Below are 23,285 nucleotides of genomic sequence, written 5' to 3'. Positions count from 1 at the left end.
GGAAGTCTCCTAATAAGTTAGTTCTGAAGGCACTGCATAAAGAAGTTTATTCATTTAAAGGCACAAGTGACAAACAGCTGAACTACAAGAGTACTCATAAACTCCTGGATCAAACTGGTAAGCCCTTTCCAAAAACATTCCTCTGTGGCTCTGCTAGAGATTTCTCCTATCTCAAAAGTCTAATTATACCGAGTTAGTGAAGTTGAGTGATCAAAGTTGAACAGAACTATACCTCAACTTTCCCAAGTCATATTTGTAATTTTCCAGACATGAGAAAACACAGCTCTACTGCTAAGACTTTTCCTTCACATTCCAGTATCCCTCATCACTCTTATTAATTCTGAAAAACTTATTTCTAAACATTTCACCAGGAAGACAATTCTTTAAAAGAAAAAGGCCATAATATGTTTCTAATGATCAGGATAGTTTGTCCTCCCTGTCCTAACTTTTTGAAATAAACATGAGTTACATTTCTTGCTCTCAAAAGCTGGTATCAGTCGTATTTATGTTTGTAGACTTGTTCTGTCTTTTTTTATGGTATAAGCTCCCAACAGGGAAAGAAGCATGGTTATTACTTCTTTTGCATGCTCCTACAGAATCTACTCCAGGATTCCGTCACAGTAGTCTTTTAATAGAATGCTGGAGTGGGTGAACAACCCACTTGGACCATAGCTGGTCCTATGTTCCACCACATAAGCAATCATTTCTGAAAATCTGACATCTACAGCCATGACAGTGGTAATACAATAAGATTACAGCTTTAATCGGCCATGATTATGAACTGTTTCTGAAGACCTTTCAGGAGAAGGATGCCTTAGAAGCAAACACAGGTATGAGGAATAAATGCCAGTTTACCTGCTGGCAGGAGAGGCAATGGGAATGTCTTTTCAGATAGATGAGCAAGCAGGCAAATGGATAACACAACTTGTCTTGGAAGCAAGCAGCAAGATGAGGCAGTAAAAACCCATCAGCATACATCATTCTATCATGGCCTAGTGTCATCCGCAGCCTCTATTAGCCCTCGCTGCATCAGCGTAAGTCCCAGACACTTTATCCTGGTTATAATTGCTGATGAGCAGCAATAAGGCCTCCATGCCTCGGCTCTGTCCGTTCCACTTCAGCACCCACCTATTAGGTAATAACTTTTATTTACAACCTTTCTTGATGCGCTGTTCTATTAGTACAGCCAGGAACTGAGTAGGGCAAAAAAAAAGTCCCCTTAATGGGCAGTATCATTGTAAGGCTCAGATGATTTATAGTACAGCTTTGTGGCTGTTCTGTCTTCCTCCTTTTGGAAACACAGCTTTGGGAGGCCTACATTTCTAACATACTGCCTGCCAAAAGGCACACACATACAGCAGCACCTGAAAAGCTCCCCTGCCCTGCCCAAATCTACCAAAAAATATATACACCCACAGACATCCACAAGTTTCATAAGAAGAGAGGGATATTAAATCCCTTGGTAACCTTTTTAAATAGTGTTGGCTCAGGCATTTTATCCCAGTCAGAGCAATAGAACAGCTAATTAATGGAAAATGAGGGTCCTTTCTCCTTGGTTAAGTGTGCAAACTATGGTAAAATAAATTACCATAAAGGCAAAAACAGTTTTAACTGCAATCAAGGATCCAAGCAAACTGAATTTACACAAAGCATGTAATCCATGAGCAGCTCAACACCAAAGTCTAGGCTCTTCTCTTTGTCTTTTGCTCTCACACACACGTGCACATTCAAAATAGCAACACATGTATTTCCCTTTCCTTTTCAGACTGGAGTGTATTTTAATCTTTCATGCGCAAAAATTCCTCTTGATAAGACTGGTAACTTAGCTAGATATTCACTTATCTGAGCCTTTTCTCTGAGGGGAGCTCTTGCTTCTAATGAGTAAAACCAAACAAGACCTCTGAAACAAGCTTCTGCCTGCAAGTCCAGCAACCTTATAAATTATAAGTCTAGCTGGCCTGTAGTGCAAACACGGTGACTGGTAGAAACGGGATCTAACTCTCATTTAGGGGTATAATTAAAAAGAACAGGGCGGGCCGCGGTGGCTCAGCGGGCAAAGTGCTTGCCTGCTATGCCGGAGGACCTCGGTTCGATTCCCGGCCCCAGCCCATGTAACAAAAACGGAGAAACAGAATACAATAAAACAAGAAAATGTTTAAAAAATGTTTCCCTTTCTTCCTTCCTTCCTTCCTTCTCTCTGTCTTTCCTTTAAAAAAAAAAAAAAAAAAAGAACAGTAAGCTTTCCCTGACCTTTTCTGAAATCTATATATTGGGTGAAAGGCTTTTTAATTTACCTGCTTTATTTTATCAGGAAAACTGATAAAAATTTTTGTGGAAGAAAAAAACAAGAGAAATAGCCACTTATTTCCCCTCTCCAATCACCAACTCAATGGCAAAAAAACATGTACTATAAGTAAACAGCCACTATGGCACACTATGATAATTTGTGGTAAGAACTATATTTTTTACTCTTGGAAAACATGGCAAGACGGCACCTTAAAGATTAGAGAAAATTTCGCAATCTTGATAAATATTTGGTATTCATTTTGTCCCCCCACCCTGGGAATCAAATGAACTCCTTCAGGGCCCAGGATAATGACTGAACAAGGTACGATAAAATTTTTAATATTTTTTCCTTGCCATGACAGATTTATTGTTTTGATCTTTTTTCAATGGTTACATCAAATGCTAATAAAAAATGAAAGGTTTATATCTTTCTTAATATTCTCCTGATGGGAGCTTGCATAAGTAGGTTAAATTTCTAATTTTCTGTCTCAAATGCTGATATAGCAGATTTGAGGGAAAGGCTACACCTGAAGGAAAGGGGAAGGAAAGGGAAAAGGAAAGGACAGGACAGGAAAAGAAGGGGAACCCAATTACACAGTTGAACTCACACCCAAAGCCACCTTCCTTTAAACCTCCACCGAGTGGAGGAGTAAGCAAAATCCTCCTTATAAGAGTCACCTACAGTGTATAATACTGACCAATGGTCTGTAGTCACTGACTCAACATGATTAAATGTGCTGGGTGGAATGTTTCCATGAATATTGACTACCAGGAGATAAAACTCACAACTGTAGGTATTTCTAAGATTTATAGGGATACTTCTGATTTAACACCACCTTCTAGTTTCTGAATCAATTTTAAAAATCTTATATAAACCTCTGTTACACTACGGCAGTGAAACATTTCCCTTTAACTGGCTTCTGAACACTGATGTAGAAAGTGTTTAGCCTATCAATCTCAACTCCCAGGTGAAAGGGGGTTTCTTCTCTAGACTGTAAGAACAGACAAATACTACCACCAGCAGGCTGCCCAAGAGAAGTGAGTCAAGAAAAGGTTTTGGAGGTAAAAAAGGGACACAATGAACAATACAAGGCTATTCTAGTGCATGTCATGGTTCATCACACTTAAAGGAAAATAGGTGACCTAAAAAAATAAACATACTTTCCTTCCTTTCTTTTGGAAAAAAAAAATCTATTTAAAGGAAAACATAGTAGGTACCAGATATACCAATAAACTGAATTCACATGCTTCTTAGAATAGAAAGATGACATTTTCTGGAAAAACTACCTTGATATTTAATGGGACAGTTTCTAGTCCTATCTGCTTTAATTTCAGACATTCCTCCAGCTCCCATATGTTCCCATGAATGGTTCTTTAATTTGCTACTCTCCTAATTATAATCTTGTTTAAATACACACACACCACATTTTTTAACCAACCTTTTTCAAATCTATCAGAGACAACATTATTTAGTCAGCATACTTGCCGGAAGAAGAAGAGAAGTAAATGTAAATATAGTGAAGCAAAAGGCTGGCTTTGACAAGTCCCAACCAACTCATACCATACTTTGAAATTTCTTTTATACTATTTGTTAAAATGTACCTTGAAATTTATCACTTTTTTGCATATATGTTATATTTCACAACAAAAATTTTTTTTTTAAAGTCTGGCTTGTGTAAATAAATGGATTTAAAATAAAAGACAAAATAAACTAGTAGGGAGCCCTCCCCCCTACATGGGACATGATTACCAGGGGTGTAAAACTCTCTGGCCACATGGAACAGAACTCCCAGGATGAGACAGGACCCAGCATGAAGGGACTGAGTAAGGCTTTTGGACTGAAAGGGGGAAGAAAGAAATGAGACAAAAAGTCTCGGGGGCTTACAGATTTCAAATAGCACTGAGAGGTTATCCTGGAGGTTATTCTTACGCATTATATAGCTACTCCTTTTTAGTTTATGGTGTATTGGAGTGGCTAGAGGGGAGTACCTGAAACTGTTGAGTTTTGTTCCAATAGCCTTGATTCTTGAAGATGATTGTATAAAGTCTTTTACAATGCGACTGTGTAACTGTAAAAACCCTGTGTGTGATACTCCTTCTATCCAGGGTATGGACAAATGATTAAAAACATATGGATTAAAAATAAATAATAGGGTGGACAAAGGGTAAAATAAATTGGGCAGATGGAAATGGGGTCAGTGAGAGGGAGGGGTAAGAGGTCTAGTATATATAAGTTTTTTCTTTTTATTTCTTTTTCTGGAGTGATGCAAATGTTCTAAAAATGATCATGATGATGAATACATAACTATGTGATGATATTGTTAGCCACTGAGTGTACACCATGTATGAAATGCATGTGTGTGAATATTTATCAATAAAAACATTATTAAATAAATTAGTAGAGAGGGAGAAATTTTCTTTTTTTCAAGCTCAGGAGTCTGTCCCTTCATATATTTAACCTAGGGCTAAGAACTAAGAGCTGGTTAATGTTCCGCTGGGATGGTACCCATCGTCCCAAACAGAGCAGCCGGCCCAGACGAGTGGAGTCCCTGTAGTCACTGCTCTGCTAGGAGAGACCATCTCTCTAAGTAAATTTAAGACCAAACATGGTTATATCTATCCACCACAGCTTAAATAACTAATTTTAAGTTTCATCAATAGCAAACTCCAATAAAGAAAATACAAAGTAGCATTTCTGTTGCTGTAAGTCTGCAAGTCTTTTAGAAAAAGGTCATATAAACATGTCTTTTAAGAAGAAAACCTGAAAAAAGGCAACCAACTCCCCTCCTTTCCCACAAGGCACTTTAAACAAAAAATCCTCATGAAGATCTCCAGATATTCACCCAAATATTCTTACAAATAATTTGGAGCCCTTCCAAATAATAGAAATGTCTAAAGGGGCTGACCTAGGTCAGATTACAACCTTCTGGTTTAACATATAATTTGACGTTTAGAAAAAATTAAGGACAAAGGGAATATTCTGTGGTTTGTTGCCAAGGAAAGTAAACTCTTTTCTTCACAATATACTTGTTCTCGGCAGGAATGCTATAAGAATTAGCAAGGGAACATGTGTAAAACATTCTGCGCTCTTTGAAGAAATATAAGCACTCTCTAGTAATGTGAAGGTGTGATATGCTTTAATTCACATTGTAACCAAAAGCACCTGGGACTTCACAGCAGTTTTCAATTCTTTGCTGATTGTAAACATCAGGGAGGTCTAAAAGGGGGTGGTGGGGAGTGGGGGTGGAGTGGGTGGGGATAACCAAACACAATTTCACTTGGTTTTTCTCTGCCTTAAATTCCGAAATGATCATGGTGCTGCCATTTTTTCTATCTAAAAATTAGGCCGAATTTGTTAATATTTCTTTGTGGCTAAAAGCCAGCATCTAAAAAAAGTCTTTCCCACCTTGTTCACAAATTATAAAAGACCTTTCATTTACAATCACAACAACTTTTAACAATCTGCTTCTTAGATTCAGTTATCTACTTTTGGCTATTCTGCTTTTTAAGACTCACAGTTATCACAAAGCAATTTCTTCACCCTCTCATGTTGATGGTTGCAGCCCAAACCCTCTATATTGCTTAATTCAGACCACCTCTCTGAATTAAGATAACATCCCCTACCTGACCAAAACAGTAGCCCCTTGATATATAAATGGAAACCTATTAATCAACCACCCAGGCATACATTCAGACCTCTACTTATTAAATCACATAATAATGGACCTAATGCTAATCTTTAGATATTCTTTTCAAAATTCTAAAAAGAAAATGACCTGTTTACTGAAGAAAACTACAAGACAGTCACTAACCATTTTTTTACTACAACTTCTGATCAATAAAAAATTAGGCCATATATCTTTAATACACATTACATATTTGTGCTACTTATAAACTTTGTGTTTGAGCTAATATATATTATATATTAAAAAATAAATCTGTAAAGTAGAAATTTTAAAATTTCTACTTTACAGTAGAGGTAAAGAACTTTTATATTTTCTCCCCATAATTCATATATTGTGCATTGCCCTTCTTTAGGGGCCACTGATGAAAAGAACTACTATATTCTAGCCTATTCATCCTTTATATAACACATAATTATTAAGTTCAAGGCTGCCTTGCATGGATAAGGTCCAACCTCCCATGGATAAATTGGCTGGAAGGGGTTCAGTAAACTAATTCAGAGGGGTATCACTCTAAGGCTCCTAAGTAATTATACCATTGTGATACAGATGTTTATTGACTATCTATACTGGATGTCCTGTGCTATATGTGATATACCTGTGCCCTGGGAGAACCTCAGGAGAGCTACTGTTGCTGAACCTCTCATGTTAGAAGCTCCACAGAACACTGTTTGAGACAAAAGTCCTAATCTTGAAGAATCTAAACATAAAGACCACAAAGAACACGCCAAAGCAATGTAACAATAATTGGTTATGATTCATATGATTCATAAAAAAATTGCTCAGAATCCCCCCCATAGGCAACATGCTGATTTCAAAGCAGAGAGAAATATACAACTATAGGCACAACCTGTGGTTCTCAAATTAAACCTGTAGTAAATCAGGTTATCTGTACACATAACCTTTAATGACAGGATTATAATATAATAGTATCATTTATCAAGAGTCTATTATGTGAATTTTATATATATTATTTCTTTTCTTACATATCAAACCTATGAGAGACTTACTATTCTATTTTACAGGTAAAGAACAAATTTTGAGCTGTTTATTTGCTTAAAATCACATAATTTCTAAGTAGCTAAGTTAGGTTCTGAAAGCAGACCTGATTCTAGAATCACATCTTTCTTCGTTCCCTTTTCATTTTAGAATCCACATTTTAAAAACTTCTTCAATACATGGTATACTTCCAGATCTATTTCTCTTTTCTCTGTATTTCATTCAATGCTTTCCACTTACAATTACAATTATTTGTTATAAATAATTACAATAAAATGTGAGAAGCAGTAATGCAGTACAGCGGGAAATAATATAGGCTTTAGCATCTGAATGATCTGTTTTCTAACAGTATTACCTCAGGAAATGGGGCATTATTATTTTTAGATACACAAATAGCATTGGAGCAGAAAGGAGGAAACAGATCTGCCTAGAATATGAAAGACACCGGTACATGATACTCAGGAGAATTTCCTCCTAGTTTTAGTACCTAAATTGAGCACTGAAGTCCATTTCCCAAACCTCTCAAGATGGCTCAATGTGCTTGAGAGGCTAACTTCTTTATTTTTTAAAAATATTTTTATTGATAAAACAACATACAAACATTCTTAACATACAAACATTCTATACATGGTATATAATCAATGGGTCACAATATCATCACATAATTCTGTATTCATCACCATGATAATTTTTTTGAACATTAGCATCACTCCAGAGAAAGAAAAAAGAAAAACTCATATATTCCAGACCCCTTACCCTTCCCTCTCATTGACCATTATTAGTATATCCATTTACCCAATTATTTTACCCTTTCTCCCCCCCATTATTTGTTTATATTTTATCCATATGTTTTACTCATCTCTCCATACCCTAGTTAAAAGGAGCACCAGACACAGGGTTTTCACAAACACACAATCGCACTGTAAAAGCTGTATCATAATCATAATACAATCACCTTCAAGAACCAAACAAAGGTACTGGAACACAGCTCTACAGTTTCAGGTACTTCCCTCCAGCCACTCCTATACACCATAAACTAAAATGGGGATATCTATATATTGTGTAAAATAACCTCCAGGATAACCTCTTGACTCTGTGTGAAATCTCTCAGCCACTGACACTTTGTCTCATTTCTCTCTTCCCCCTTTTGGTCAAGAAAGGTTTTCTCATTCCCTTGATGAGGATCCCAGATCATCCCGGGAGTTCTGTCCCATGTTGCCAAGGAGGTTTATACCCCTGGGAGTCATGTCCCACGTAGAGAGGGAGGGCAGTGAGTTCACTTGCCATGTCAGCTTAGAGAGAAAGACCACATCTGAGCAACAAAAGAGGCTCACTGGGGGTGACTCTTCGGCCTAATTTTAAGTAGGCCTAGCCTATCTTTTGCAGGAATAAGTTTCATAGGGGAGAACTCCAAGATCGAGGACTTGGCCTATTGATTTGGTTGTCCCCACTGCTTGCTAGAATATCAGAAATTCTCCAAATGGGGAAGTTGAATATTGCCCCCTTTCTCCTGATTTTCCCAAGGCAACTTTGCAAATACTCCTTTATTCACTGCCCAAATCACTCCGGGATTTATCAGGTCATCACACTAACTTGGACAAACCAACAAAATTGCATGTCCTATTCAAGATTCCATGTACTTATGGTATTAACTAAACTGATCATACAAGTTAAATCAGGAAATGCACTACCCAAAATATAAATTTTGCACTAAATAAACATCTCTCCTTTTAGTCTCACACAGAAGTTGAAGTTTCAAAACATGGATGATACCATCCTTTACTCAGTCTTCTGATCTACCTTAGTCCTATCCAGATCAGCTTCATTCATGTCTCTACTCGACGTCTGGTCACTTTTTCAACTTTTTAAACAGTTCCTGTGTGGAGAACTGCTGACTTTCATAGCTTCAGAGCTCTAACTCTGAGTCTCAGGTGTCACATAAATACCTGAAGTTTCTAGGAAAGACCATCTTATATCCAAACAGCTCACTATTTCAGAATTTAGAATTAACAGTTACACCTCCTGAATATATGTGACTGCTGTAAGACCTTACAATCTAGGCCCTTTACAATAAGCCCCAAACTGTTCACCCATGCTCTCGACTTTAGTTGACCAATTTTTTATATTATACTTAGTCCCTATGACTGAGGCATGATGATATTTGTCTTTTTGTTCCTGACATTTCATTCAACACACAGCTCTTAAGGTTCATTCACCTAGCTGCATGCCTCACAACTTCATTCCTTCTTGTGGCCGTTCAGTAGTCCACTGTATGTATACACCACAGTCCCCCCTTCCACTCCTCAGTCACTGTATCCTTAGGCCACCTCCAGTCATTGTGGATCAAAACAGAAACACCAGTGTGCAAATGTCCATTCGTGTCCCCACACTCAGTTCCTCCAGGTATACACTGAGCAACAGGATTTCAAGATCATATGGCAAACCCACCCCTAACCTCCTGTGGAACCACCACACTGCCCTCCAAGGGGCTGCACCTCTCATTTCCCTATCAACAGTGATTAGGTACATCTCTCTCTCTCTCTCTCTTTCTTTCTCTCTCTCTCTCTCTGCTTTCTCTCTAGCACTTGTTTCTCTGTTCATTTTTAAACAGTTTTATTCACACATCATACTATTCAGCCTAATTGTATAGACATGCCTTCACCACCATATTCTATTTGAAGACATTTCCTTTTCATCCACACAGAATCCATACCCCTTTTCCTATTCCCCCGGCCTGCTGACAAGGAGTTTTGGTATAATGCCTTTGTTACATTCAGTGGAGGCAAATTACAATGTTAATGATGACACTAGACCCTAGCTTACAATGATTGTACTTGTTCCCATATACCATCTGTTCTAGTTTGCTAGCTGCCAGAATGCAATATACCAGAAATGGAATGGCTTTTAAAAAGGGGAATTTAATAAGTTGCTAGTTTACAGTTCTAAGGCTGAGAAAATGTTTCAATTAAAGCAAGTCAATAGAGGGCGGGCCATGGTGGCTCAGCAGGCAAGGACGCTTGCCTGCCATGCCAGAGGACCCAGGTTTGATTTCCGGTGCCTGCCCATGTAAAAAAAAAGCAAGTCAATAGAAATGTCCAATCTAAGGCATCCAGGGAAAAGTACCTTGATTCAAGAAGGCTGATGAAGTTCAGGGATTCTCACTCAAGTGGAAGGGCATATGGTGAACACAGTCAGGGTTCCTCTCTCATCTGGAAGGGCACATGGTGAACACAGCATCATCTGCTAGTTTCTTCTCCTGACTTCCTGTTTCATGAAGCTCCCCCGGAGGCATTTTCCTTCTTCATCTCCAAAGGTCGCTGGCTGGTGGACTCTGTTTCTTATGGCTATGTCATTCCCCTTTGCTCTCTTTGAATCTCCCATTCTCCAAAATGTTTTCTCTTTTATAGGACTCCAGAAAACCAGTCAAGACCCACCCAAATGGATGGAGACACATCTCCCCTAATCCAGTTTAACAACCATTCTTGATTAAATCACATAAGAAATGGCTGCCTTTACAAAATGGGATTAGGATTAAAACATAGCTTTTCAAGGGTACTCACATCCTTTCAAACCAGCACACTATCTATTTTTAACACCCCGAGAAACTGGCATTCATTTGTTCTCCCTCATGCAAAAACATTTTTTAATTTGTATATTTAATCACCATCATTGTATACTCTAGGCTTTCTTGAATTAAACCATGTCAGTCTTTATGCTCTATCTTTCCTTCTGGTTTCATAGGTGCCCCCAGCCCTTCTCTGTCTACCATATTCACATTCAGCTTCATTCAGTGTACTTACATTATTGTGCTACAATCAGGTAGTATTGTGCTATCCATTTCTGAATTTTTACAATCAATCCTATTGCACAATCTGTATTCCTTCAGCACCAATTGCCCGATCTCTATCCTATTTCTATCTCCTGATAACCTGTGTTCTTAACTTCAATTCTTCACACTTACTCGTTACTGTTAGTTCCTATTAGTAAGACCATACAGTATTTGTCCTTTTGTTCCTGGCTAATTTTACTCAGCATAATGTCCTCACAGTCCATCCATGTTGTTATATGTTTCATGACTTTATTCTGTCTTAAAGCTACAAAATATTCCATCATATGTATGTATCACACAGGTTGTTTAGCCACTCATCCACTGATGGACATTTGGGCTGTTTCCATCTCTCGGCAATTATAAATGACGCTGCTATAAACATTGGTGTGCAAATACCTGTTTGTGTCCTTGCCTTCATGTCCTCCGAATAGATACCTAGTAATAGGATTGCTGGATCATATGGCAATTCTACACTTAGTTTCCTGAAGAACTGCCAAACTGCCTTTCACAGCGGTTGTACCATTTGACAATCCCACCAACAGTGGATAAGTGTGCCTCTTTCTCCACTTCCTCCCTAGCACTTGTTGTTTTCTGTTTTTGTTTTTGTTTTTTATAATGGCCCTTCTAGTGGTTGTCAGGTGATATCTCACTGTAGTTTTGATTTGTATTTCCCTAATAGCCAGTGAAGTTGAGCATCTTTTCATACGCCTTTTAGCTATTTGTATTTCCTCTTCTGAGAAGTGTCTGTTCATGTCTTTTACCCATTCTTTAAATGGGTTGTTTGTCTTTTTGTTGTTGAGTTGAAGAATCTTCTTATATATTCTGGATATTAAACCCTTATCTGATATGTGGTTTCCAAGTATTGCCTCCCATTGTGTAGGCTGAGGCTCACTTCTTGACTGCTTGCTGCCTGAACACACTGGTAGTGTTCACAGTAACTAAACTCTGTGCTGCAGGCCAAGACTAGAAAAAAAGAAGAAAGACTGAAGTTCATTGTCCATGTGAAGGGTTGAACCTGAAATCACAGGGTTTTGAATGTTTTCAGGCTTCTGGTTGGAGTAGGTAGGTAGTTGGCTGTCGAATTTCCACTGGCTAATCAGGATGGTCTGTCTCACTAGAGCATGGTCCTCTTGTGTCTCAATCAGAAACTACCTAGTGGAGCCTGAGTACTAAGCACAGGAGGGAGGTTAGCATTACAGGACTATCTCACATATTCTTGCCTCAGATCTGTTCATTTGGAATAGAAGAGTAAAATTAAATTATTTAGAGATCAAAGCCTACACATTACTCTGAAACTGTGTGAAGGCAGGCCTATTTCAGATTTAACATCAAAATGTGAACATTCAAACTAACTGAGATTTCGGTGTAAGTTTGTACACAGAATAGTGCTATTTCTGTTAGGGAGTTAAAAGGATTTTTTTAAGTTATGAAAAATACTTTGACCTTTAAAAAAACAATATAATTATTTTGACTCTCGAAAATACAATCCTTGAGAAATATCAGGGAGCATTATTAGAAAAGGCAAATAATGTTTAAAATAAAATTAAGCTATAAGATAAGAGAGCAAGGGGCATTATGGCTACTCTTTATAGGGCTACAAGATTCATGACTTCATTTTTAATAAAAATGTCACAGATGCACAAAAATGTTTTGGGGATTCCACAGATTTGAAAAGAATTAATTCAGCTTACCCCATAGCTTTAAGACAAATGAGACAAAATAATTTTCTGAAACTACTAAAACATTACAGCAGTTAAGTTAAAACACTGATTATATGAACTACAAGATCTTTCACCCTCTAGCCTCCATTATAGTTTTTTGTTTTTGCTTTTTTTTCAGTAAATCCAAGACTTAGAGAAATTAGCCATATACTAGAAACTGGGCAGTGATCTGCATTTTCTGTGTATTTCATAGCTTAATATTTTTCAGGCAGTAGGAAGTAGATAAGTTTTGATATCCACCTTCTTGGTTCTAGCTGCCAGCATTCAGTCCGTCAAACTGACTTCCAAGAACACCACTCTGAATCTGCTCACACTCACCCACACACACTAAGCACATAATGTATCATTTCACACTTGATGAAAGAAATAAGAGAGTACCCTGGCAAGGATGGCAAGTTAGAACCAGTTACTAATTTCTGTGAAAAACTCAGGATACTGTACGTACCTGTACCACAGGATCTTTTGGTTGGTGTGATTAATGAGACATGAGCTGTGTCTGTGCAAGGCCCACCTAGAAACAGAAAGGCAGGCTCATCAGGCAGAATATATCCTCTACATACTCACAGTTCTTATCTGGATACAGAGAAACCTAAAAAGGGGTGGATCTGCAAATACGCATAATGGAGGGTAGTGGGAAAGGTGGTGGTAGTAGTGTTGATTCTAAGGACCTCATTTTAATTCAGCAATTTAGTCTATAGCTCTACAGTCCTTCTACATTATGACTTCCATGAAAAAAAAAATCAAGAGACTCACATATTATTAAGAAATTAAAGGATACAATTTTAACTACAATTCAGATCCTGGTAAGGGAAATTTACCCTTAAGTTTAGGGAAATGAGTTTCTTCAAGAGCAATAAGCATGACCGTATCTCTTAAGCTGACCTCAGTGGTCACCTCGCCTTTGAATTTATTGCAAAAGTATGCTCATTTAAGGGGGTGGGGTGGGGGCTAAGGTACAAAAAACTACCAGACAGGAGAAAAAAAGGATCATTTTAATATAGGAGAGTATTGCTGAATAAGGAAGAATACCTAAGTTTACTTATAAGAAGTATGATTTGAAGAGGTCCTTCATGGAATCTTGGTAGGGCCAGAAATCTGGTGCACAGACATAATTCAAGACTATGAAAGAACTATAATTAGTCAATTAATTAAATTCTGTGGAACCTGGGTGATCAACAAATTCTGATGGTGATATTAATACACACCCCCATACCCTCTATAGGCCATACCCTCCCCTCTGAAATAGGAAGTAACTCTATAAATAAGAAGACAAGTGTTTCTCAACATATACCTGGGAGGAGCAGTGGTGAGGGTGAGAAAGGAAGGAGAACACAGACAAATATTAGGCATGCAATTTGCAAAGTCTCTTCAAGTGACTTTGACTAGCAAAGAGGGGTGGGTGCATAGCTATTTGGCAGAGCTGTATATCACCTATAATAAGATTTCTTATCATTGAAGTTACTTACTGAAAAACAAAGTAAGATAAAAGTGCCCTGGATTTTCCTAGTTGATGCTGCTGAAATACATGGATATAGGGACCTGGAGATTCCACATAAGAAATTCACTCTTTTCACACTTTTTCCCATGCCAATACCATATGGCAGAACTCTCAGTGAGTATAAGAAGACACACAGAAGAAGAAAAAGTAAAGGGAGAAACCAAGTTAAGTGCACTATTAACTTCAAAGAGCAGTTAGCAAATACTGTGTGCCATGAGTGCTGGTCCCACACTCAGGGAGCTTATAATCTTGTCAGGAAGACATTTAGGCAAAGAATAACACATGAAAGTAATAAAAAACTAGATGGAAAATAATCAAGAGGCAAAGAGTATGGTATAGGTAATAAATGTAATCAGGAAGAAGGAAATTCATAATAAGCTGGAATCACTTGCAAAAGAATTTCAAGATAGGACAAGACTAAACTGGAGAGTTTAGAAAGTCAGGGCTGAAAAGCAGAGCATTTCAACTGAAAATTGTTTTTAAACTGTCACATTCACCAGGGAAAGCTTAACATACTGAAATCCTAAAGGTTCAAACGGACAGCTCTGACATGGAAACAGGCAACATATAGGCTTTATAGAAGATTCTGTTTAAGTCCTGATACCACTCCCTATTTTCTGAGTAATTCTGGATAAGTGATCTTAAGTTTCTCTAACAAAATATGGGGATAGTAAAAATGCCCGTTAAGTCACAGGTTTGATGAAATCACCTATACAAAAAGGCCTCATAAACTATAAAGCTTTGTTATGTATTATCATCATCCTCTCTTCCACCAGATTCTATGCTTCCAGAAATCAAGACCCACACTTTTATATATTATTCGGTCACGGCTATGTAGACAATAGGTGCTTAATAATGTTCACTTAATAAGTTACCACAGCAAGTTGTTTAAATGAATCAGGAGAATAATACATGCTTTTTTAAAACTTTGTACGTATGTGCTATAACAGATTCAGAATGAAGTACTAGAACGAAGTGCCCAAAACTTAAATGCACACCTTCATGGATTTTAACATACAAGTACACTTGTGTAACCACAATCAAGTCAAAATATTAGCACCCATAAAGTACATACTCCCTGGCCTGCCTCTTGAAATTTTGATGCAATAGTTTGGGGTGGGACATAGAAAGAGAATACTACGAATTTTTAAACTAGTGTTTTTAAACCACAATGTAACTATTAACAGCCCATTAATTCCAATCCCTGATAACATTTACTTTAACCTCCAGCTCAATATCTGGCCGGTATCACTGAGTTCCCACAACACAGTGAACCACACAGAGGACAAAAGTCAGTAACAGCTTAACTACCGAATATTTTTTAAAAGAACATAAAGTAATTCATCCAGTAAAATTTTGAGTAGGGAGAAATCACCAAATCAAGCCCCCTAAGAAATCTGACTGGGACTCATGAATTAACATTCCCATATTTGGAAATGTCCTAGATGACTATTAAATGAGAGAATTGTTATCTTGTCCATAGGCTGAGAATTTACCCTTTTTAAAATTCCTAGTGAATGAATTTCTGTAGGTTTTGGCAAATACGCAAATAACTTTAAGGTTACTAGCAGATCTCAACATGTATCACCATGAAAGTGTTCTCCAGAGAGCTTGTTAAACTAACAACCCATCCAATGTATTCACTACATTAAAGTACAAATAGAACTATGGTTGAGCCAAGACAAATTGACACCAAGAGTAACCGGCAGTGATAATATATCCTAGCTTTGATAATTGGGCAATATTATAAACAGAGAGCTTAGAATTAAATTTGGTCTGGCAGACTATACACTAGGAACCATTTTAAAATCCAGAACAGAAGTATGCACATATATTCCACACTAATTGTCCTGTCATCCAAAACTCCTATATTCTCAAATAAAAGGAGTGCCATAGGAGATTACAATATCTACCCCTACAGAATTAATTCCAAATCAACCCTGTCAAAATGAATGCAAGAAATTAAGGAACACTCAAGAGGAAACTTTTAGGTTTTTGTCCACACTTAATAAAAATATAGCACAGATCCCATGTGGTTATAGAAAACAAAATAATTTTGAGAGCTGATAGTAAGGATCAAAATCAGAATGTCTGTTTCATCAAAGAAATGGAATTGGCTTTTCTTTTCTGGACTTCCTTACGCCGTGGTGGGATCTGAGATACACATATGAACTCACAAATCACTGTAAACTCTGTTCCCATTTTTGGTCTTTCTTCCCCTTCTTTCCAAGCCAGCAGGGTGGACTGAGCTGAGAATTAGTAACTAGGGAGTGAGGAAAGAGAGGCTCCTATAGGTGAACGCAGCATGGGGGGAAGAAGGGAGATCAGGATGGGAAAATCAGTGTGTTTCAAAGCACAAAACAGCTCAAACCATTACCCTCTGGTCTATGTTAGTAACAACTGAATTTGGAAGAGTAAGTTTTGAGTTTTTAGATATATATATATTTTTAACCTTAAAGTTCCTTGCTCAATATGAAGGACCTGGGGATTCCGAGCCAGATGATATTAAGATTAACCAACCTGAACTAATTGTTAACCAACCATCAGGAATGCTTTCTCCTTTCTTTTGCTAAAGCAAAGTGCCTGTTCGTTTTCCCACCAAGGTTTTTAATTACCTGGAGATATTTAATAACAGACTATCACCTTGCAATGATATTAGAAATTATTTTTCCTGAAATAATGTCAAGTTTCAGTAATTTATAGTTTGGAATCTGCAAGCAAATAATGCCTGTGCTTGCTTGGGTTTTGTAACCAGAGATCTCTGTATATCCTACCTTTTCTTCTTGAAACATTTCTTTTTTGATTTAATGTTGTCACACATAATGCAGCACTATGGATCACATGTGCATTTCTAGATGAGACATAAAATGAAATTCTTCAGCTATATACACAATAAGTATCAATCTGTATAGCATTTGCAATAGGGTAGTGGAATTTCCTGAGCAAACACTACTGATTTCAGCCCTGTAAAGTTGAAGACAGGGTTAAATCTGCATCCTAATTTCATTGTAAACTGCAAAAATAGAAGACTGAATAAAGCTATCTCATTAACCATCAACACTCACATCTCACATTTCAAGCTTATTAATAAATTCATAAATTTTCTTTTTCAACTGAGTTATTAAGTATGTCAAAAAACCCTGAACTACCCATAAAGTAGTCAACCGCATAGGCTGGTTAAAGACTGATTCAAGGAAGAGGTAGAGAACACTAATTTGGAGGAGAGCTGCAATCATTCTAGGTACTCAAACCTAAAGACTGTGTAAACATAGAAAAACAATATTTTTCCTTAACTTGAAAATAGAGAGCAATAATCCACTCAGAAGAGTTTGGTTAGAACATCTGTAGTGAATAGTTATTTTGGGCTCCTGGTTCCACTAACCTTCAGTGGCCGCAGTTACATCATGCACTAAAAATCCATCAATTAGGAAAAAATAGATTGTCAAGGAATCAATCAACTAAAAATTGCCAGAAGCTCAACAATTAAATAACTATTCTATTATCGGCCCTTTCATGGTAACTGCAAAACATTAATACACAATAGCATGCAATTCTTTTTGCAGATTTATAACACTTCAATATTCTTGTTTAATTAACATGACATTTACATAACAGCATCTAATTAATTTCCAACTAAAGGGACTGTGGACTAATTAGAAATGCATCATCTTTTTTTTAACCAGCTTGTCAATTCTACTCCATCACAATATGTACATTGTTTATCTTTGCACCATCTCACTTTTCCAGGCTCACCATTCTATCAATGATTTTGGAGAACAAATTCAAGAGGTAAAATTCTCATTTTTTGCTAGAGATTCAGAATATCTTCTCAAGAGTTTCTTAATGAGAGCTCTTTAAAAAAAATCTATGCACTAGGGATTGTGAAATAAACTCTCCATTGTCTCCTGATACGGCTTTGCTAAGAATGTAAAGTTGTCTTTTAAAAATATTCAAAAAATCTCTATTTCTTCAGCAGAAAATTTTTCCTTCTTTAAAACACACATGTGGAGGAGATTTTAAACAATAAAGAATTAATAGCAATAAATGTGTATCAAGGATAGATCAGAAAGCATAAAAAAAAAAAAAGGTAATCTCTTTAGAAAAGAACCCTATCCTCCCAACCTCACCCTAAACCTACAATTCATGAAATGTTTTAATCAGAAAGGACACACTTAATCTGTCTACATAAAATAATTTGAAAAGCACCATTGACTAAAAACAAGGATACATAAAGAAATAGTGAGTGGGAATCTAGTTTAAGGGAAATCTTCAGCGCAGGTAATAGCCTTCCCATTTCTCCAAATGAACTTCCAAATTAAACCATTTACAAAGCCTGTCACTTCTAAACTCCTAGTTCAGAAGTTCTAATCCTAACTCACTGCATGATTTCACACTATTTAGATCACATTAGAGTCATGAGAAGAGGGTTTACAAAGTGGGTAAAATCTTGCTATTGGTAGTGATCTATTTTACTTATAAAGTGCTTCTCTACAAAATGTCATTAATATTCTACTTTTACCCCTATAAGTAAATAGAGAGATGGGCAGCTCTGCAAATATTATGGTGTGTATATGTGCATGTATATGCTTATTAGCCCATTTGCTCAACAGAAATAAAATCTCCCAAACCATCTTCTCAAGGGAACAATACTAACAGTATTTGCATTTGCCCTCACTGACAGATTCTAGATTATTTTAAGGAGAAGGATGGATATCCCTCCTGGGCCAGGGGATGTGTTTTGGGAAAAAATGTTCTCTCCTGACCTATCAATGGCATTAATGGAATGAACTCTGAGGACAGAGACTAAATCTTATTCTGGTAACTTAGCATATTAGGTGTTCAAAATATGTTTTTCATTATCGAATGAAAATGATTAAGGCAACTCGAGGCCAAAAGCAATTACTGGAAATACCTAAACTCTCTACAAAGGGATGGATCTATTAATAAGTATAGCTGATTATCATCATATTTAGAAGCTGCTAAAGCCCAGCAGTTCTTAAACTTTTTTACACTTAAAAACTGAGGACACTAAAGAAAGGGCCTAAAAGTTAATATGATTTCCAATTTTCCCATACTTTCCTCACAGCCCAAATGGTATACTCTAGTCTTACAAGACCAAATGATGAACTAGTAAAGTAATGGTAAAAGATTTAGCTATTCTCAACAAAATGTTAATATTCAAGTAAATAAAGTCAAGAGATAGTAGAATAAACTCTACAATCATAATTTCAAACCATGACAATGTTTTTGTTATTTAATATAGAAGATTAAATACATGCTTCATGGAACTCGAATGATTCTAGGCAAGCAACTAGATTTGTTCAATTTTAGTTTTTCAGACATAATCTCTCACCTAGAACCCTTATGACCAAAACAAAGTTTCTGTATTTTAAAATGTTGAAAATCACCCATCACCAGTACTCTAAAATGTGATAAAGCCTGACAGCAATTGAAAGTGAAATTCTAAGACATCACTATGTTGGGCATTAAACCTGGAATTTTGGGGGGAGGTCAAAATATCATCTGACTGCAAGGTATTAATAATATGGTGGTATATGGGAACGCTGTATTTCATGCATGATTTTTATGTAAACCCATAGCTTCTCTAATTAAAAATAATAATAAAATTTAAAAATCATCTGACTAATTAAGGCAGTTCTATTTTTAGACACTATTTTGTTTCTCACTTGTGACAAAGCATTTCTAATATGGATATGAAATCAGGGGCTGTCACTTCTCCAATATAGGCTTCAGTTCTATTTACAGGTTTAACTAAGGCCTAACTCAGAGTTCTGTATTTGCATTTTACCATCAACACGAGTATGATTCTCCTAACATTAATGGAGAAACCACTCAGCACTGGAAGAGATTTTATTTTTGACATGCCAAATTTCAGGTATGAAGAGCATTCTCATAAATCTTCCCTCATGTCAGCTGCTGAAAAAAGGCTCCAATACTTTCCTCAGAAAGGGAAGTAATTTGTGCTAGTTCTTCATGAGAGGCTTCAGAGAAAATGGAGAGGGAAAAATAAAAATCAGAAAACATCTATTTAGGCTATAGATACTGCCCTCTTGCCTTTTAAAAAGAATTTTGAACATAGGTGCCCTTTCTCCATGCCTCTCCTACAAGCAGCTGTCACCACAGCTGGCAATGTACTCAGAGTGACACTGAACAGTTAGTCCAACCTTCTCATCTTACAGAAGTAAACACTGGCAACATCTTACTAATTGAACCTCTTTTTGCAAGTAATAGTTAAAAATGTCATAATTTGAATGTAACGAAGGGTTTATATTGGTACTTTGGAACTTTGAAACGTCCTTACCAAAGCAGTATTCTATTGTATTTATTAAATAGAAAGAATCATTCTTTTTGACGGATCGAAGAATGAAATGGTCTATGAAATACTAGAGCACATGAATATAAAATGGAAAGTTACATAGTCATTTTTTTGGTATTGACAGCTCTGCCTTTTCAGAGAAGTTCACAAACACAATTAAAATATATTCATGTAACGTTAAACTAACTACTTCTAAGATATTCACATAGATGTTCCTATTATGATATTTTCAAATACTTGTCATTGTAAAGTTTAGATTCAGTTTATAATCAGCATAGTGTCACCTAGTACTCATATCTACACAAAATAAAAAATAATAAGACAACTGCAAAGGGCTAAAGCTGTGAAAAGGGTGGTTATTCACCATGACCTTTACTTTCACAGCCAAGTACAGAACATTAAATATAATAAGAACATTTTTAAAAAGCCTAATTTCCAAGGGGAGGGAAAGTGATGATGTTGTTTCAAAGTCTCGTCTGAATATCAGTAATTCCAAACTTTCATAGGTGCCTGTATCACTCATTGTTCTCCAGAAAAACAAAACCATCAGGACATAAGTGTGTTTATGTGTGTATGTGTATGTGTACAATTGGCTCACACAATTGTGGGTGCTGGCTAGTCTAAATTCTATACGACAGGCCAAAAGTCGGAAATTCTAGTAAGTGTGATGCTGAAGTCTTGACTTCAAACTCCTTAGGGTGGAAAAGGAGTGGAGGATGTAGTCTTGAGGCAGAATTTTTTTCTTCTGGGAACGTTCAATTTTTAAAATTTAAGGTCTCCAAACTGACTGGATGAGTTTCACTCTTATTTTAGTGGTAATCTCCTTTACTTAAAATCAAATGATCATAAATGCTAATACTACCTACAGAGTATCTCAACAGAAAGATATAGGCCAATGTTTTACAGAACAACTGGATACCATAACCTAGCCAAGTTGCCATATAAAATTAACCATTATAGAGCCAAGGAAAATCTTTATAGGAAACTAATCTTTTAAATGTGCAGAGTTCTTAAGGGACCTTTGAAAATGAGTGCTAAAAGTCTGCTAGTCTTTTCTTTTGTCCCAGGGGGAAAATCAGGTAATAAAAAAAACTACTTATGAACAAAAAACTGTTACTTCACAATAAGGGGTGACAACTTGAAGGGTGGGAGGAAGGGAGTGAGGGAGAAAAGAGTAAGAAAGGATAGGTAGGAGGGAGGAAAGAAAGGAGGAGGAAAAAGGAAAACAAGAGCATTTGCCAATCATTCCAAAGGTTCTATCAAAAAAGTTAATTACCACCACATCAAGACAACAAAATTTCAAAATGTGACAGAAAACAGCCTTTCTCAGTTGCTTCACCTTGGATCACTGTATGTAACAGAAAATAATGAAAAACATTAAGTAGTCACTCAAAATCAGGGATAGACAATGAGAAGTCCTTTTTTTATGTATCAAAATACATTAAGTGGATTTTCAAAAGTAAGAGAAATTAGAAATGAAACTTTTCTAAGTATTTAAGTTAGTAAGCATTTACTGAATACTATCTTGCCACAAGTGCTTTGCTGGGTGCTCTGGGGCAGAGAACAAAGTATCTTAAAGTGAAGTCTCCGTTAATTTGGGATTAGCCTCAAAACTGGTACAAAGGAAAAATGACATTCTCATGTCAAAGAGGTAACCAATACAAGACAATATGTGATTAGATGTTACAGGTAAGAAATGGAGGAATCCTTTGGAGGAAGCAATCAGTATGGCTGAAATGCTTTTGAGGTGGGCCTCCGGACATATGAATAAAGATGGTAATAAGAATGTCATGGTGTCTTCTGGGGACGGCAATGGTCTGGTTTGGTTCAGCGCTGAGCATCAGTGCTGGGTGAGATAGGCAAATAAGATACGAGAGTCCATTAGGGAGGATGTCTGATACAAGATTAGGAATCTGGCTGACCAAACAGGCAGTGATGAGTGAAGGAAAGAATTTCCTTTTTGTTTAACATGATATTACTGTGAAAGTCATCTGACAGGTTTATAGGCTGAAAAGCAATAATGAGGATGTTATGACTATAATCCTGTGAAAATACATTGGTGGCACTGACAACTTTCCAGGCCCTTAATATTTTTCCACTGAGCTAAACTAGAGGATCATAAACAAAGACAAATTAGGAAATATAAGTCAAAGTAACTTAAAAATGAATTCTAGTTTAGTGTATTTGGTACAATATATACATCAAAATTAAGGGTACATTTTATGGAAGAAATTTAAGAAACATGAACACTAAGTATTATTTTATTCCAATAAGCTTAGAGATCTAGATGAAATGCTTTATAATAAATATTAATTGGCAAGATTAACTTAAGGCTTAAAATATGAATAATCCAAAAATTATATAGGAAACCAAAAAAGTTTTCATAGGATCTATGTGGAAAAACTGTATTGGGATAGTAAGCTTTATGAATAAGTTTTTAAAACTTCAAAGAATAGTTATGACATAAAAATGTCAGAGCACAAGGAGAAAAGCTGTGTCAGAGCACAGGAAAAGATAAAAAGCTTTATACGAGATTAATGTAACTGATACCAAAACTACACCAGTAATAGCATGCTCACCACAGGTAAATATACACATAGTAAACAAAATTAACTCTCACTTAAATCCACTGATAGAACTAGAAGGCTTCATTCGAGGAATACAATGGTGGTCTAACACTGGAAGTCTATTAAGATAAGAGATTACATATTAAAGGAGAAATAGCATCTCAACATTTCAATAGATGCTGAAAAGGCATTTTATAAAACTCAACGAGTATTTCTGATTTAAAAATAAAAATCAGCAAGCTAGAAATAAGAGACTTTTCTTAACCTAACAAAGAACATAAACAAGAAACCTATAGCAAATACTGTACTTGTGAAATACTAGAAACAGTCTCAGAGTCAGGAATAGAGAAAAAAACGATCTGATA

The 23,285-nt window shown here is 36.4% G+C and overlaps 1 protein-coding gene across 8 annotated transcripts in view; it reads right to left on the bottom strand.

Moving 5' to 3' along the window:
- The window catches only part of ZFAND3 (zinc finger AN1-type containing 3), a 545,448-nt gene that overhangs the window by 105,661 nt on the left and 416,502 nt on the right, over positions 1-23,285 (bottom strand). For 6 of the 8 annotated variants that reach the window (XM_077161675.1, XM_077161678.1, XM_077161679.1 and 3 more), the window contains exon 4: positions 12,964-13,029. The exons of the other annotated variants lie outside the window; for them this stretch is intronic. In XM_077161675.1, the coding sequence (XP_077017790.1) occupies positions 12,964-13,029 (66 nt within the window). The remainder of the gene's footprint in view (positions 1-12,963; positions 13,030-23,285) is intronic. 8 annotated transcript variants of the gene reach the window in all.

This window comes from Tamandua tetradactyla, chromosome 5, assembly GCF_023851605.1.
Source record: "Tamandua tetradactyla isolate mTamTet1 chromosome 5, mTamTet1.pri, whole genome shotgun sequence".
NCBI lineage: Eukaryota > Metazoa > Chordata > Mammalia > Pilosa > Myrmecophagidae > Tamandua > Tamandua tetradactyla.
This window is presented reverse-complemented; position numbering and strand designations above follow the sequence as displayed.